This window comes from Aptenodytes forsteri, unplaced genomic scaffold (assembly GCF_000699145.1).
Source record: "Aptenodytes forsteri isolate BGI_AS27 unplaced genomic scaffold, ASM69914v1 Scaffold227, whole genome shotgun sequence".
Classification (NCBI taxonomy): Eukaryota; Metazoa; Chordata; class Aves; order Sphenisciformes; family Spheniscidae; genus Aptenodytes; species Aptenodytes forsteri.
In genome coordinates this window covers 588,036-603,212 of record NW_008795365.1, presented here as the reverse complement: position 1 = coordinate 603,212, position 15,177 = coordinate 588,036, and the positions used below count along the sequence as shown (strand labels likewise).

The 15,177-nt window shown below is 45.8% G+C and overlaps 1 protein-coding gene and 1 long non-coding RNA gene across 3 annotated transcripts in view; both read right to left on the bottom strand.

Annotated features, from left to right (window-relative positions):
• Positions 1-234: 234 nt before the first annotated feature.
• LOC109279489 lies at positions 235-1,606 on the bottom strand. Its single transcript, XR_002086203.1, has 3 exons — positions 1,523-1,606; positions 1,177-1,296; positions 235-1,074 (listed from the first exon to the last, which is right to left on the bottom strand). It is a non-coding gene; the product is annotated as an uncharacterized LOC109279489 (long non-coding RNA).
• A 9,217-nt stretch (positions 1,607-10,823) lies between these two features.
• Positions 10,824-15,177, bottom strand: part of AFF1 (AF4/FMR2 family member 1) — a 124,262-nt gene continuing 119,908 nt past the window's right edge. For both annotated transcript variants that reach the window (XM_009280220.2, XM_009280221.2), the window contains 2 exons: positions 14,298-14,527; positions 10,824-11,500 (listed from right to left, as the gene is read on the bottom strand). In XM_009280220.2, coding sequence (XP_009278495.1) covers positions 11,379-11,500; positions 14,298-14,527 — 352 coding nt within the window. In that variant the 3' untranslated portion in view covers positions 10,824-11,378. The remainder of the gene's footprint in view (positions 11,501-14,297; positions 14,528-15,177) is intronic.

Below are 15,177 nucleotides of genomic sequence, written 5' to 3'. Positions count from 1 at the left end.
TCCCAAACCATACCACTGCCAAGGGCAGCGCATCATCTGCTGTGCCACCCACAGCCATATTTGTCTTCAGGAAATTTTAGTCTGAGCACTTTTATGTATGGAAGATCAATACAAAGGCAAAGATTTCCCTTTAAGTTAGATTTCTGATCGCTACATTAAAATAGTAATTTCTGATTGTATTTTTTTCAGGACATGCCATAACACCACGATGATGCAAGGATCTTGCATGTACTAGTGTTTATTTCAATTTTGTAAAATATGTCCTTTCAAAATAATCTTAAATTCATACCTTATTATTTACATTCAAAGGGGATTGCAAGAATTTGGTTATACTTTCACAGCTTGGAATACTTTTTAATATTGCTCTTCCCCAAAGCCATCTCATTCCTAATAGAGCCATGTTTGTGGTAAAACTGTCTATCCTGCTAAAATATTCAGATGTGGACAGAAGACTTTAGAAGGCGATGCACGTGCTACTTGCATGTTTTAAAACGTAAGCAAAATATATGCATGCACTCTTAGTCCCATCAGAAAGACTACAGACTTTCCTCCTGTTTGAACACTGGCTGAGAGAAAATGATTTCACCGAAATGTCCGCCGGTAGAGGGGGATGCAGCCCTGCAAATAACCAAGCCTTCGCAGGGGGCTTTGCACACACCATGTATTTATGCAACATAACCAACAGGCAATCAACCAACGGCCTCCGGCTGCTGCACAGAAGCAGGAGGTAACAATGATCCCAGCCAGGCGCTGGAGAGATCCCCTGTCTGTTTCCAGGATCTTCTTTCAGGTGCGGTTGGATTTGGGGGCAGTTACTCCAGTGTCAGTGTTGTTAACCTTTGTAGCATGCACGCACGTAGGGCAATGAACACGTCAGAAGCAATTTATTCATCAAAACCAAGGAACTTCTCTTGCTCTTGATCTGGTACCACACTTCTTTTTTTAGAGCAGTGGGAAGTCAAGATAATTAAATAAAAGCACAATTGCCGCCAGCATGACTGGCAGCAGATTCTGAAACCAACACTCGGGCTCAACAGCCTCTTCCTCTATGCTCGATCCAACTGCATTCAAGTGCTAGCAATAGAGATGCAGACAGTCCAGCAGCAATAAGGCTATCAAAGCCCCAGGAAATTTTATGAGATCGCTTTGCTGCTCTGAACTTTTGTGTGCACTTACCTAAAATCGGGCTGCCTTCCTGTGTCCTGACTGCATGACCTCAGTTCTATGTCCTACATCCACTTGCAACAGCATTTTGACTCTGGAGTGATTCCATCTCTTCTAGGAGTTGGAAACAAGCTGCATGAGAAAATTCACGTCAACAGGCAAAAACCTCTACCAATGGCAAACACTGAGCAGTGGGGGGCAGGCCTCACCGACTCAGGAAAACTCCTGAGTAAATAAAGGTTTGTTAAAGATAAAATTGAGTGCTCAGAATGCAACACTGATTGCGCAGCTTCCCAACAACTCCAGCCCCACGTAACTGCCCTGAACCACAATGAGAAACAGAAGCAGTTGTGTTTACCTCGTTTGCTGCATGTCCACTCTGCTGAAAGCAGCTGCAGGATGCTCAGCGTGATCTTGTGTGATGGGACCACGGCTCCGACACCAAATGACAGTGAGATTCATTTTACAAACAAGTTGTAATCAGGCAATAAAAATTCAGCCAATTAACCTGTTTAAGCTTAATTAGAACAAATGCCTGGAAAGTCCGTAACTCCAGATTACTCCCACAGTTAAATGGGGCTTTCTATCTTCATTTAGGCTGAAACTGCTTTTAAAACTATTTTCAGCATCGCTGCAGTGAACAGTTTTGCAAACCCAAGTACTTTATTCCAGATGCTCCACTTCAATTTTTTGCTGGCTGCTCTTACCACATCTGTATTTGTTTTCTAAACTTTTGCATGTTCTGTTGACTGGAACTGGCAGCAAATAAAGCACTCCGAGCCAGGAGATGAAACGTGTATTTGTAATTCTTTCCTGGCTCTGTCAGCAAGGTTGGTGTTGCTGCCACTTCGTGGCATTTTAATGCAATTCCTTGGGTTCCAGACAATTTCATTTTAAAGCTGTTCCAGCACACATAAAGAAAAAAGTCAACAGGCAGCTACGTAATTTCTGCCATCTGACTTGTCTGGTCTGCAGGGGTTGTCGTGTTCCATCACTTCAAGCAAAAAGCCCATGCAAATAAATACCTGCCACAAGTTTTCCACCAAAACGGTGACTCGCTCTTTCAATGAGTGCACACAACCTGCGTTAGCTGGTGTGGCAGCCAGCGTCCTGACAGAGATAGTAAGATACACATGCACCGGGCTTCGATGAAGAGAGTGCACGCGTGGCTACGGCTGCCTGCCTGGCTGCTGAAGCACCCCTGCTGCCTGGCAGCGTCCCACAGGAGAATTTCTCTGATGCTTATTAAATTAATGGTCCTGAAAATTAATACTCTAAGCAGGCAACTATGCAGCTATAGCTGTTCCTGGGAGTGGCAGCGAGGCATGGCTCTAGTTACATAGCCAACGAGAAACGTTTGCGTCTTCATTTGCTTGACAGGTAAGACTTAACTCGGGCCAAGAATCATAAGCAAGTTATCTTCCCCTACACACATTTTCCAAGAAAGAAAAAAAAATGGGACGGTGCAAGTCAGCATACCTAACTCAGCACGGACTGCTGGGAGAAAGTAATTGCAAATCCATGCACTGTGCTGACACAGTCTGAGTCAGATCTCCAACACAACAGCCGCCAGATGAAACAAACAGCACATTACAGCTGCCAATATGATTGCATTTAGATGTCACGTTGTCATTGCACGTTACGCCACGTGGCAACTTTCTCCTCCCACTTCTCACTTTTCTTTTTGGGGAGCAGCTGCCAGCTCCCCAGCCAAAATCTTGCTCAATGCAGGACAGAAAGGACAGAAATGGAAGAGCAGAGCCAAACAGCCCTTCTTTCTTCCCGTCCTTAGTGGACATCCTAGCTGCTCTCGCTACTGCCGTTTGGTTCCCAAGGTCTTCCTTTTACCTCCAAGAGACCGCCATGCCTCTTTCTCTCTCTTACCTCTTACTTTTCCATCTCCTCACACCTGGCTCTGCTTCCCCCCAGCTGGTTTCCTTGCTTTTTATCACTCCCCACCCAACGTGGGTTGCTGGAGCACCCCTCAGTCAGCTAACCATAATCCATCTTACCGAATTACCACCAAAGATCTACAACTCCATGCTCCCACGAGGGCTAGCCCCTCTGCTCCATGCACTCTCTTTTCCTGCTTGCAATGCCTGCACGCACGCGCACTTTGGCTTTCAGAGGAAGCCAGTTTGACCTTGGCACCAACACTGCTCTGAGGCATGCCAACGCTCCCTCCACTAGAGCCTATCAGAGGGGGAAAAAAGGAAAGCTGATGGGGGCATACACTTGCCCTGCTCTGTAAAGCCCGTGGCCACAGCAACACACAGCACAGCCCTGATGGAGTCATTAGCCCTCATCATGGCCTCGGAGCTGGAGCGCTGCTATCTCCAACCCCTTGGGGTCAGGCTGAGATTCATGCCTCTGCATGTGCGTGGTGCCGATTCATACCCACTGATGACCGGTTTTTAGCAGAAGGTTAGTAACCGCCCTTAATTAAAGATTTCCTCACTGAAAGAATGTCAAAGCTGTCAGACAAAATGAACTGGTAAAACAGAAGACTAATTCTCTCTTCTTTTTCATGTTATCAACCAAAAGACAGAGGCAGCATGGGACTACTATGCATGTAGTCATTAAGAGAGAGGAAAAAAGGAAAACACATATGTACTAGGTATCCAGAGATCCCGAGGACACTTGGCCCAGTAAAACATGCCCCAGTCTCAGGCAAAATAAATGGGATTTGGAAACATGCTGGAGTATTTTGCCAAAGTAGTACTTACAAATGAACCCCAGCATCACAGTCGCATCAGGATGGACACCCCAATTTCAAACTTCAAGGTTAAAAAACTTGAAACACACCGTTTTGATACCTTCCTTCAAAAGGTGGCAATGAGGTGAAGACAGTGGCAAGTTCATGCTGTTGAATATTTCAAGAAACTCAGCCACAAATCAAGGAAGATGTGCGGCACAATCACACATTGCATGGCCACATCAACCCTCACCTCCGAGCGAAGCTGCACCCAGGGACTGCGCTTGTGCAACTGTGTGTGAGCAGAGCACAGGGGAGAGTGAGACATTTCAGCTTCAGATCAGCGAAACAAGAAATTCTGCCTCCCCAGGCAGCTTGTTTTTCATTTCATCTTTACAATTTTGACCAACATCTTTTTAATCTGAAGAACTCAAAGACAAGCAAGTCAAAATTCATATTTTAATTTTTTATATATATATACACACACACGCAGCAATTCATCCTCAGTACAGAAGACAAACAAACAAAAGATCTGTGGCACAATTTCTTTGGAGAGATTTTTTTTTTAAACTTTTTTTTTTTTAAGCTGTATCACAGATCTGATTTTTGTCTTTTTCAAGGACTATAAAAGGTAGCTACTTCTTATTCACAGAAGCCTCAGAGTGTGGATTCAGTGCTGAAGTCAAACACATCAGTCTCCTCCCCTCGCCTATTTGCACATCTTTTCCCACTGGAGACTCCATTTTGCAAGAGGTTTGGCATCCTCATTTCTCCGTGGGGCTCTAAGACATCGCGCCTCTCCTGAGCCGAGGCCACTGCTGTGTCCCAGCACGTGAAGAGCTGCTGTGAGAGGGAGGACTGGTGCATCACTCCCCACGGGATAAGGACCATTTAAGAGATTTAAGACCAATGTTCCATGTTCAGGAAACCTGACAGTTGCTTTTTAAGGGCGCTTTCACTGAGAGTTGCAGATTTTATTTATGCTCTAAGATGATAAGTAAAGTGGGGTGAAAAAAAGAAAAAACCCAACCCTGTATGATAACAGTTGAAATAGAAATCCCACAGAAATGACCCAGAAATGCAAGGAGAGGGCGGCTGGCAGCTGAGCAGGCAGGCAGCGGCTTGACCAGCGTGCCACAACTCACATGCTGCCCGGAGACCCGATGACACAAGCCCTGCCAGCGCCCACGGCACTACTGTATGTATTCATGTCGCAAAGAAAACGCTACTCACGAAACCTTCAGCTCCTGCCTTGCTTTGCAGATTGCATCTCCCTCACTCCCATTTCCCAGGGCCCTCCAGAAAAACAAGACAAAGCAAAAGCCTGACCCCAGATCGTAACTAGCTCTTCTCTGAACAGTGAGGAGAGCTCATGAGGAAGTTCAGAGCTTGCTGCACCTCGTGTAACAAGCAAAAAGGTGCACAGGTTGGAGTAACTTTCAGAAATACCTTTCAGCTGCCACAGACCACATACGGGCTGACACATGCCCTCTAATATTGAAAGAGAAAAAAGCTATTGGTTGGGATGCAGTTTTGCTGGCTCAACAGAAGCAGACAACATTGCTGTATTGCTATGATATGAAACGTTGGACCCAAAGAAAACCTTAATCTCAGCAATACTGAGTAGGAGAGGAGAAAAACCCAGTGGGAATTCCAGGAACCCTGTACCTTGACAAAACACATCACAAAACAGCAGTGATCACACACTGCCATCGTAACATGCACAAGTCCTCGTTTCAGGAACACAAAGTTTATGGAAACACATTCAGAAATGCTGATGATGGCCCAGGAACACTGTTCGTTTCAGGTAGTGACAGGGGTTACTAAAAGTGCAATTAATATAAAGAAAGCACAGGTTGCCAACGGGCTATTTCAGTGTTTGGAGAGCAGCATAGGGCTGAGAATCAACTTTAATGCAGCTGTTTTGCCAAAAGTAACATTTGTCTTTGAAAAGGGTAGGCCAAGCCAAAGAGAGAAAGCAAGCTAATCTATAATGTATAACAAGTCTCAAAATAAATTAAACATGGTTGCAAAATTAAGTTTGGTCAATAAAGGCTCAATAAATAAACAACAACAAAATATTATTGGAAAACAACCCCAAAATATTTTTGGCTGTTTTAGGCTAGGGGGCTGCTGCCCAGGGCAGAAAGCCGAGTGGGGCAGTCGACGCCTGCTGCAGCTCCACAGCCTCCTGCTCCCCCTTCTCCCTCCCTAGCTTTTGGATGACCTCCCTGCTGGCACATTGCACCTCCTTCCTCTGCATCCCTCCTTCTGCTCCCCATCTCCATCTCACCTCCAAAACTAACCCTCCTTGCTTTTGCCCCAAGCAAGGAGTGTGGGAACCATACCTTTCGGGGTGCAAGGGGGAAGGAAATGGTGGGACAGAGGACACGAATGACCCAGGAAAAGCAGCTCCACCCCAGCCAGCAGGCAGGACAGCTCGTGTCCAACTACCCCTCGCACCCCACCGAAACCAGAACAAAATTCACAGACGCTTAATCTACATATGTACGGCCACAACCACAAGCTATCCTCCCATGTTCTTTTCTTACCCTCCATGCATCTTGCAACGAGCCGGGGGCCGACCTGGTTTCATGCCACTTGAAACACTAATTGATGGCAGTGAACTGAGTCCCAGTCCCACCTCACCCGAGCAGATGCACCACCAAGCTCCTCCTGTCTAGTCTGTAGCTAAAAATCCCACCAGATGCTCATCTGGGGACATTTTACATTTCATTTCTTTTGACTAACTAGGCATTTTTTCCTTTTATTCTTACTTCAATACCGATTTTGCCATTGGGATTTTCGGCATGCAGTGAAAAAGTGCACTGACCCCAAAAAAGTGTACATTTCTATATACAACATCTGTAATAGCAACATACCTAGTGGGCATTCAAACAGGTTCCAGTATCCTCTACAATTTACATACCACATTAGAAAACCACATCCATTATTAGCAAACATCTTAGGTGCAATGCCCGTTGCAGAAAGGACCTGAATTATACACACAAATTATATCACAATAGTGCATAGAGAGATGCAAAAATCATTCTTCCAAGGAACAGTTACATTGCCCGACATAAAACAAAAAGTGGGAGAAGCCCCAAACAAGAAGCGTAAGGCCATTGCAAAGAGATCACCTTGCACAACCAATGAGAAGGAGAGCTACCATGGGGCATGAAGTCCTGCGGGATTCCCTGAGGGAAATCCTCCTCGCAGCACTTCAGAAATACGTCCGTTAACTAGACCTGGGCAGACCCTCCTCCCAGCACCGAGCCCTGCAACACCTTTGTGGCAAATGCAGAGCAGTACGCTTCAGCCACCATTTCTGTGCCTTGTCTCTTTGTTTTCTTATTTAAGTTGTTCGACTGCATGAAACCAACCCGTGGGATTTTCCTGTCAGCGAGCGCTCAGAGCCAGGCTCTGCTGGCCTTCAGCGGCTGACCGCAGCACAGTCTTCCCTGAATCCATTTTGGGAGGACAGGAGGCAGATGTCTTGAGTCATGACCCTCCCGCCACTCTGAGCATCTAGATTTGCACCCGTTCTTGTTCCTAAAGGAAAGGGCAAGGGGCGATGAACAGGGGAGCAATTGAAACAGAGACTTCTTGTACAGAAATTCATACTTAAACCTCATTCAGAAGGGAAACACTAAGACCATTCAGAGAGAAAAGGCAAATTACAATTTCTCTACAAGAAGCTGAGAACACGAGGACTCTTGCAACAACTAATAACAAATAGGCTACTTCATTTATTGTTTATTTCCCCATATGAATGAATCAACCATCTCGGAAACTCCATCACACACAGGGCAGAAAAAGTTATTTACAAGAGGGACATACATCCCCAAAATAAGTTTAAGATGTACAGATTTATAATGGGAACCAAGAGGGACGGGAGAGGACAAAACCAAAAACAAGGACATTGCAGTCAGACTTTGACTTTCAGTTACAGAAGAGATCTCCATCTCCATGTAAGTGGGGTTTTCAACTATTAAATAAATGGCATCTTAAAAATAGAACATTTGACAATTTCAACACATGTATTATTTCTTCTAAATAAATATTGCATGGAAATGATGCTGCTTTGCCACCATAGCTGCCTCCTCTCCTTCTGGGACTCAACCATCACCTCTGTTTTTCCTTGGATTCATGGTTTTGTTTCCTAATGGGAAATGCTATTTTCTCCACTTATGTTCTGGGTTTTGTTTTTTTTTCCTTTTTTTTTTTGTTTGGTTTTTGTTTTTTTAAAAGCCTGAACAGGCCCAAGTGAAAACGATGAGCATCTTTCCTAACCCTTTGCAGGCCTCTGACCCGGCTCAAGGTTGAAATATGATGGCTTTTTAAAAATTACCTATTATTTAAACAGTCTTCTCCATGACCTGAAACAAAACATAGCTTCCTGCTATGTAGCTTGGTACTGATGCTTCCACAGATCATCTGTGATTTCTTCTTGTTAAAGAACATTCACACAGCATTGCTGAAGAGCTTACATTACTTCCTGTTCTGAGAGCAGCAAGTAATCAAAAGACCAGTGCATTGGCCTCTGAAATTGTCTTTTTTTTTCCTTTTTTTTTTTGTTTGGTTTTTGTTTTTTTAAAAGCCTGAACAGCCCCAAGTGAAAACGATGAGCATCTTTCCTAACCCTTTGCAGGCCTCTGACCCGGCTCAAGGTTGAAATATGATGGCTTTTTAAAAATTACCTATTATTTAAACAGTCTTCTCCATGACCTGAAACAAAACATAGCTTCCTGCTATGTAGCTTGGTACTGATGCTTCCACAGATCACTTTTGAAATGAGAGCCCCCAGATAGCCCCCCACGTGCCTGTGACACAAACTGCTCGTGATCTTGTTTCCTCCGAAGCCCGGGGGGGTTAGCCCTGGGAGCGGGAGCAGCCCTTGCACGACTGCCTCCGCACGGTAGCAGAGCACGTGCTGCCTTTTCCCAACTGTAAAGAAGCAAATGCCAGTAGTTCATCTGCCTTCACTGGGTGTCTTCTCACCGACTTTGCCCGCCCGATGCCCTTGCATGAGCTTTCCTAGGAGCAGGGCAACAGATTATCACTATCTGGGCAGCAAAGTGCCCAAAGGGCAGGTGAGGACAGGACCTGGTGCACCCACAGGCTGCACCAAGCTGGATGCAGGATAGGGGCAGCTGCATGCCCTGCCTTGCAGGTTGCAGCAGGCAAGCTGTGAGCAAGTGGCTCTCCGACGGGAACCTGGCCTGGCAGCAGGGAGGGAGATGGGTGTATGCGAAATAAAAGTACCGGGTGGACCCGCGTCCCTGCTTCACCTTACGCTTACCCCTAACACTCTGCTACAGTTCTTGCAGACTCCCACAGCAGTTTTCAGGTTCAATAAAGCTTGCTTCCTTCCTTCCTCCTCCTCAGCTGGTGATCCTAAAACTAGCTTTGCTTGAAGACAAAGTCAGAAGAAGGCATCGACCCACCAGTCTGGAATCGAGCTCCAAAGTGCATGTCAAGCTTTCAGGCCAGCTGGCCATCCCCGTGCTTCCTGAGAACAAAACAGTTAATGCTGAGCCTCTCTCTGTCCCTGGCTTACTTAGAGCAGTTGCTCCTCCACGGAGGAGGAGCACAAGTGAAGTTTGATAGATAAAACGGGGAAGGGGGGACATGGACCTTCCTTCCACTGGTTAGGACAGCTTATCCCTGAAATGCACTAAGGCTGTTAATAAAGTGAACATAAAAGGACAGTCCCTTGAAGGTGTGGGAAGACTCAGCCAGGATCCTGGCGGTCCTGCACTGCCAGGGGAGGCGAGAGGAGAGCTCCCTTGTGCTCAGGACTAGGGCAGAGCTGCAGCATGCTCCCACCAGCTCCTCCCAGAGGCAAGATGACTCCAGGCTTCCCCATGGCAGGGGCCATTTCTACAGAAACTACTTTTGGAAATGTAGACCTTTTGCTGATATTTATTTACTGTCCATTTTCGTGAGCCTCAAAATCACGAGCAGGTATTTTACAAAGAGGATACTGCTGCACACCTGCAGACCTGTTCCTCCATTCTGAAGTTATGTGGAAAAGGGAGCTAATTCTTTCCTGCAAGCACAATTATTTTGGGATACTATCCTTCTCTTCACCACTCCCACGGGTCTGTCAGAGATACGGCAAGGGATGCGAGAGGGGACCAGAGAGCTAAGGCACACTATTAGATACGAGGATGGCAGGATGCTGCTGTCACACAACAGGAAATCTTTGGGTAGAGAAGGGTGTCTTCTTACTGAATATGTGAATGTCGCGGAATCTGCCTTCACTGTTACTGTCACCTGCAAAATCGCAATTTCAAAAATGCAGCTCCTGACAAGGAAAAAATGCTTGCAAACAGCTAATTATTCCCTTTCGTGTTCCCTTGATAGATTTCTAAGTCACTGGGCCCATCCTGTAGTTTGGTTGAGAAAGAGCACATGAGTTATCTCCCACATGAAGGATGCCCTACCTTTGGTACCAAATCCTGCTCTTAGATATTCACCGAGACCAGCAACGGCTGCAGGCAAATATCCAGATGCAAAATTTGTCTTATTCAGCCACTTAGTCCCTCCTTAAACAGAAACGATTCCTCCCCATGTAAGCTCTCAGACTCAGAACAATGTCCAAGCAATCACAGTGACCCAGTACAGTTGTCCACCCCCACCCATCGAAATGACAAAGAGCAACCGGACAAGGAGTCCTCAGTGTAAGCGACGTCCCTCCACTGCAGAAGAGAGGCAGAGCTGTTTCCAACCACACCTGGTCATTTCGCCACCCCAACTGTGTTTGACTTACAAGGCTTAAACCGAGCAAGACCCTAAATAACATAGTTTGAGTGCTAAGGGCATGTGTGTGCATGAGTGCACGGCAAGGAAGAGGACCAAAGCAGCCGTGACTTAAAAAGTGAATTTGCAGCACTGAAGGCAGTGGCTTCCCCCGATTCTCAGGACAGCAGCTGGCTCACAAATGCAAGAGGGTGAGGTTGGAAAGCAGGCAAGGCAGACCACTTTGCTGTTTCTATTGTAACATAATGCTGTTCGGTGCTGATGAGGTTGCTACTTGCCGTCTGAGGAACAAAGACACCAAAAAGATTGCATCTGTGCTTGCAAAAACACTTCTCTGATGTCTTCTGGGCACACGACTGTTGCAGACTGTAGGATGTTGCATAATAACCTCTGGAGGCAGATTTCCTTCTTATCGGCACTTCTTCATGTGTGATTATTGTCCTGCTGGTTATTTGTAATAGAAATGTTTATAGACCATCAATACCTTGAGCCATTCAGACAATTCATTGCACTTCGTCGTTTTAAAGGAAGGTGCCATCAATGCTGAGGCTTTCCTCCGTCTCTTCTTTTTCAAGGCAGCAAAGCGCTACCCTAAAAACACAGTTCAAAGTTTTTCCAGTGTAACCAGATTCCTTCCACCTTGATTTATTTTCCCTTGCAGGTGCTTTGTATCCAATGATTCAACAAGTTAGGCTGTTTCTGAGGCTTCAAAAGTGCAAAAAAGTTCAAGGTACTTAACCACCTTGAGCACCAGTTAAGGCGTATTTGTTTCCAGTCTCAGCCACTGTAAACCCTGTCTAGTGTAGTGTATCAGTTCGGTCATGCTACTGTTCAGTGCCAGAGCGCACGTCGCTGTGCTGAGTTCAGCAAAAAACTCTGGAAAAAGGGGAGGGAGAGAGAAAACATTTGGTTGGTTTCACACAACAGGCACGTCTGACAGGCGAGTGGGCAGCGAGGAGTGACCACAGCAGCACACTGTCAGTTGGCAAGTCCAGTTAAACACATTGTTAATGCAGAGAGCTCAGCAATATTAGAAAGCTGTGAAGCATAACAAGCACATGAGGCAGGGCACGTGAGAGGAAAACGCACTCACACACGCATACACACACTGAACCGCTTCCCCAGGTGCTGGCTTTAAAAGGACATCGAGACTCCATGGTAGGTGGACAAAAGTTTGGGTGTTCACACCCCAGTCCCCGCTGCGTGCTTCCTCCAGATTTTAAACAGGCCAAATCTGAGTGTCTTTCTGAGTGATGCGCCAAAGCACACACAGCTGCCATCAGACTGGTCCCTTTCCTTCATCCATCCTCAAACCTTGGAGACATCATGATTTCTCAACTGAACAGGTTTAAAAATTTGTATAGCTTGCCAGGCTACACAGCTCTGATTTGGGTTGCTTAAAGCTGGGCACGTCAGGCAGATTTAACAGAGTCCTCCTATCCTGCCATCAACTTCAGGCTCCGTGCTCCTCCTCCCGCATGGGCAGGAGATGGCTCTTGCAGCATATGTGAACCTGCCGGGAGGTGCCAGCAGGCCGCACGCCCTGCTCTGTGCTGGCAATCATCTGTGCAGGTGACAGCGAGTTACAGGAAATTATCACACCTATTCCTTTCCAGTCACCTTTCCAAGAATTCCTGCATGACCTGCCTTCCAGTGACATGGGCTTGTCCCAGACCCTCTGTCCCTCCAGCCTCGATCATGTTGCCAGGTACCTTTTCAGAAACTGGCCATTCTCAGCTCTCCTTTTTTACACATAAAGATTGAACCTGGAGGCTGAAAATTTCTGCTTGGCTGTTCAAGAAACTCTTCAGAAGCAGAGAGCACACCACCTTCATTCTAATACTTCCCAATTCAGAAGCAGAGAATACATTTCACCTGATTTTCCCGTTTTTGTTTACAAAATGAGTATCCATTCCCTCCATGGGGAACAGAAGAGCTGTAAGCAGAGACAAGGAGTCCAAACCCCCTGCCTGAGCAAATGGAAGATAATCTGATCTGTGACCACAGCACCATGTGAGAGGAGAGTGACTTCACATGCACGCGTGCAACCTCAGCTTGTCCTCACTATGGGCGATCAGAGGCCGGAAGACAACCTGTTACAGCCTCATGATCCATGGTGCTGCCCTGAATTATGGCAAGGAGCTGGGTCCTGCGCTGGAAGCACCTGGCTGTGGACCCGCCAGAAAGCACTTCAGCTCTGCACAAGTGACTCAGACATCAGATACAACTAACTGCTTTCCGCTAACTTATGACTTCCCTGTTTAAGGGAACTCGATAGCTGAAGGCCACTGCTCTTTCCTCTTCTTATGCTCTATGAATTGCATATGCGTATGAGGGTTGTGGCTTTTTTTTTTAGTTTTATGTACTCACTCTCCGTACCTCTTAGCATCTGTACATTACACTGAATTATTGACAAGTTCCAGTTCTGAAACTCATCCACTGTCCTGAACAGTGACAATAACTGCCAAGCCTACATGAGTATTCACTGTTCTCCTGCACAGATCTACTCCCTTGGGAATATTTACTACCCCCCAGCCATCATTCCCCTACATTAAAATGGCAACACAGAGCAGGTTTTAAATTTAGTCTTGATTGATGCAAGATTGTGCTCAGGCTGCCCTCCCACAGGTTTTTCTCCATGACTCATTCCTCTTATGCAGCTTACCAGCAGCATCCACCGCTCCTTCTATGTGACAGTCTTTTATCAGCCTTTTGAGGATATAATCCAAGATACTACACATGAATTGCTGCTGCGAGCACAGATTTGCTCAGAGGACAGCCAACGATGGAGTTACTTTATTCAAAGGTGACTTGCAAAGCCTTTCAAATTTCAGCAACTGCCTCATTAGTGTGAGTATTTTTACAGCCTTCCAACAATTCAGCCAGGCACATCATGCTTATTTTCTTTTGCAAGTTTGCCAACAGATCATGGCAATACATCCCTTCGCCCACAGTAACTCACAAAACTTTGTATTTTATGAAAAATGACACTGCAAATGCCACGTGGGATGGCAGGTTGCAGACTGAACTGCACCCGCTCTAGGGCTTTTGCTTATTCACCATTGCTTGTACCACAGGACAATACAACATTGTTAACAACAAAACTGTAAAATAAAAAAAAGTAGCAGCAATTTTAGGATATGCTGCTGACAAATACTGGTCACGTGCCCAGCAAGGACTCCAATTCAAGTGCTGCTCAGCTCCTCTGTTACGGACAGAAGCCAGCTTCACCATTTTCAAGACAAAAATACCTGGAAGTTTGACAAACAAACTAAAACACAAGGCTACAGGCCAAAAAGCTGTTTTTAAAGAAAGCAAACCAACTCAGAAAAGCTAAGCGCCCCAAAGGGAAAAACAAACAGCAAAAACACCCTTCTACTTCTTGTGTTACCAAGAAGCGAGTTGGCTGGTTTCCTGCACTTGATACCTGCATCTCTTAGCTCTTAGACATTTGAGGATGCCAAGACAACCTTTTAATTGGAACACTCATCAATATATCACCATCAAGTATCTCTGCCAATAACCTGCCAATATGCCATAGCTGTCTATTTCAACGTATTTAACGCTTTGATCTTTAGGTATGGTGTTTGCTACCCTGAGTGTTAGGATTTAAGCAAGTACATACACATAACCACAACACGTAAGACAGAAAAGCCAGAGGGCAAAAACTTACCCTTATTCTTCCTGGCCAGTGCATCAGCCCGTTCCCAAATATCATACGCATAGAGGATATAGGAAGTGATGTTGACATAGGAAGAGGTGACGCTTGGGATATTATAGGGGATAGTGATTGAAGAGCCAATGCTGTTGCCACTGCTGTTGGTAGCATTTGATCCTGGCTGAGAACTCACAGAACCGGCAGGAGAGGGCATTGGAGAAAGAGGAGAAGGCATGCCTGTGCTTCTGCAGGAGAAAGAAACACCATCATGAATGTTTAACTTCGGAGTTAAAAGTCTTGCCACAAGACTATCTTATGCCAGGAGCGATAGCTCCTGGTGTCATCCAGGCCCACAGTATGGAGTGGAGTGTTGAAAATAGAGATGTGTTCAGCTACGTAACAAGTAATTGTCCTTCGAGTGCAAGACCAAGGTTTTTGAAGTGATTTGTGACTCTAAGGACTTCTCTTGACAAAAGAAAATGCGGGACCAGACATCAGAAAGGGCCACCCATCCACCTTCCAAAATCTACATCTACTTGTGGAAGCCTTCACCAGATTACTTAAATGTGTTTTCCTAATGACTTCCATTTCAGGCATGCTGAAGCTCCCCACCTATGGAGGCTGGAGCTTTCTGACAGCTAGTCAAAGCAGCCAGGTCAGCCTACATACACTTATTTATAGACATAGGGAAGCTAAATGCAGTCAGCTGCCCGCCTTCCAGACACAGGCTGGCTTCATCACATCGCTTCACCCCCACCACTTCACCCAACCTAATTTTAGTCACTGGTATGAGAGGGCCTCCACCACTGCTCCTGGGAGACCATTTACTTTCCAATAAACTATACTGTGCAAGGTGGCGGAAAAATAACTGGAATTTCAGCATCACTATTAAAGA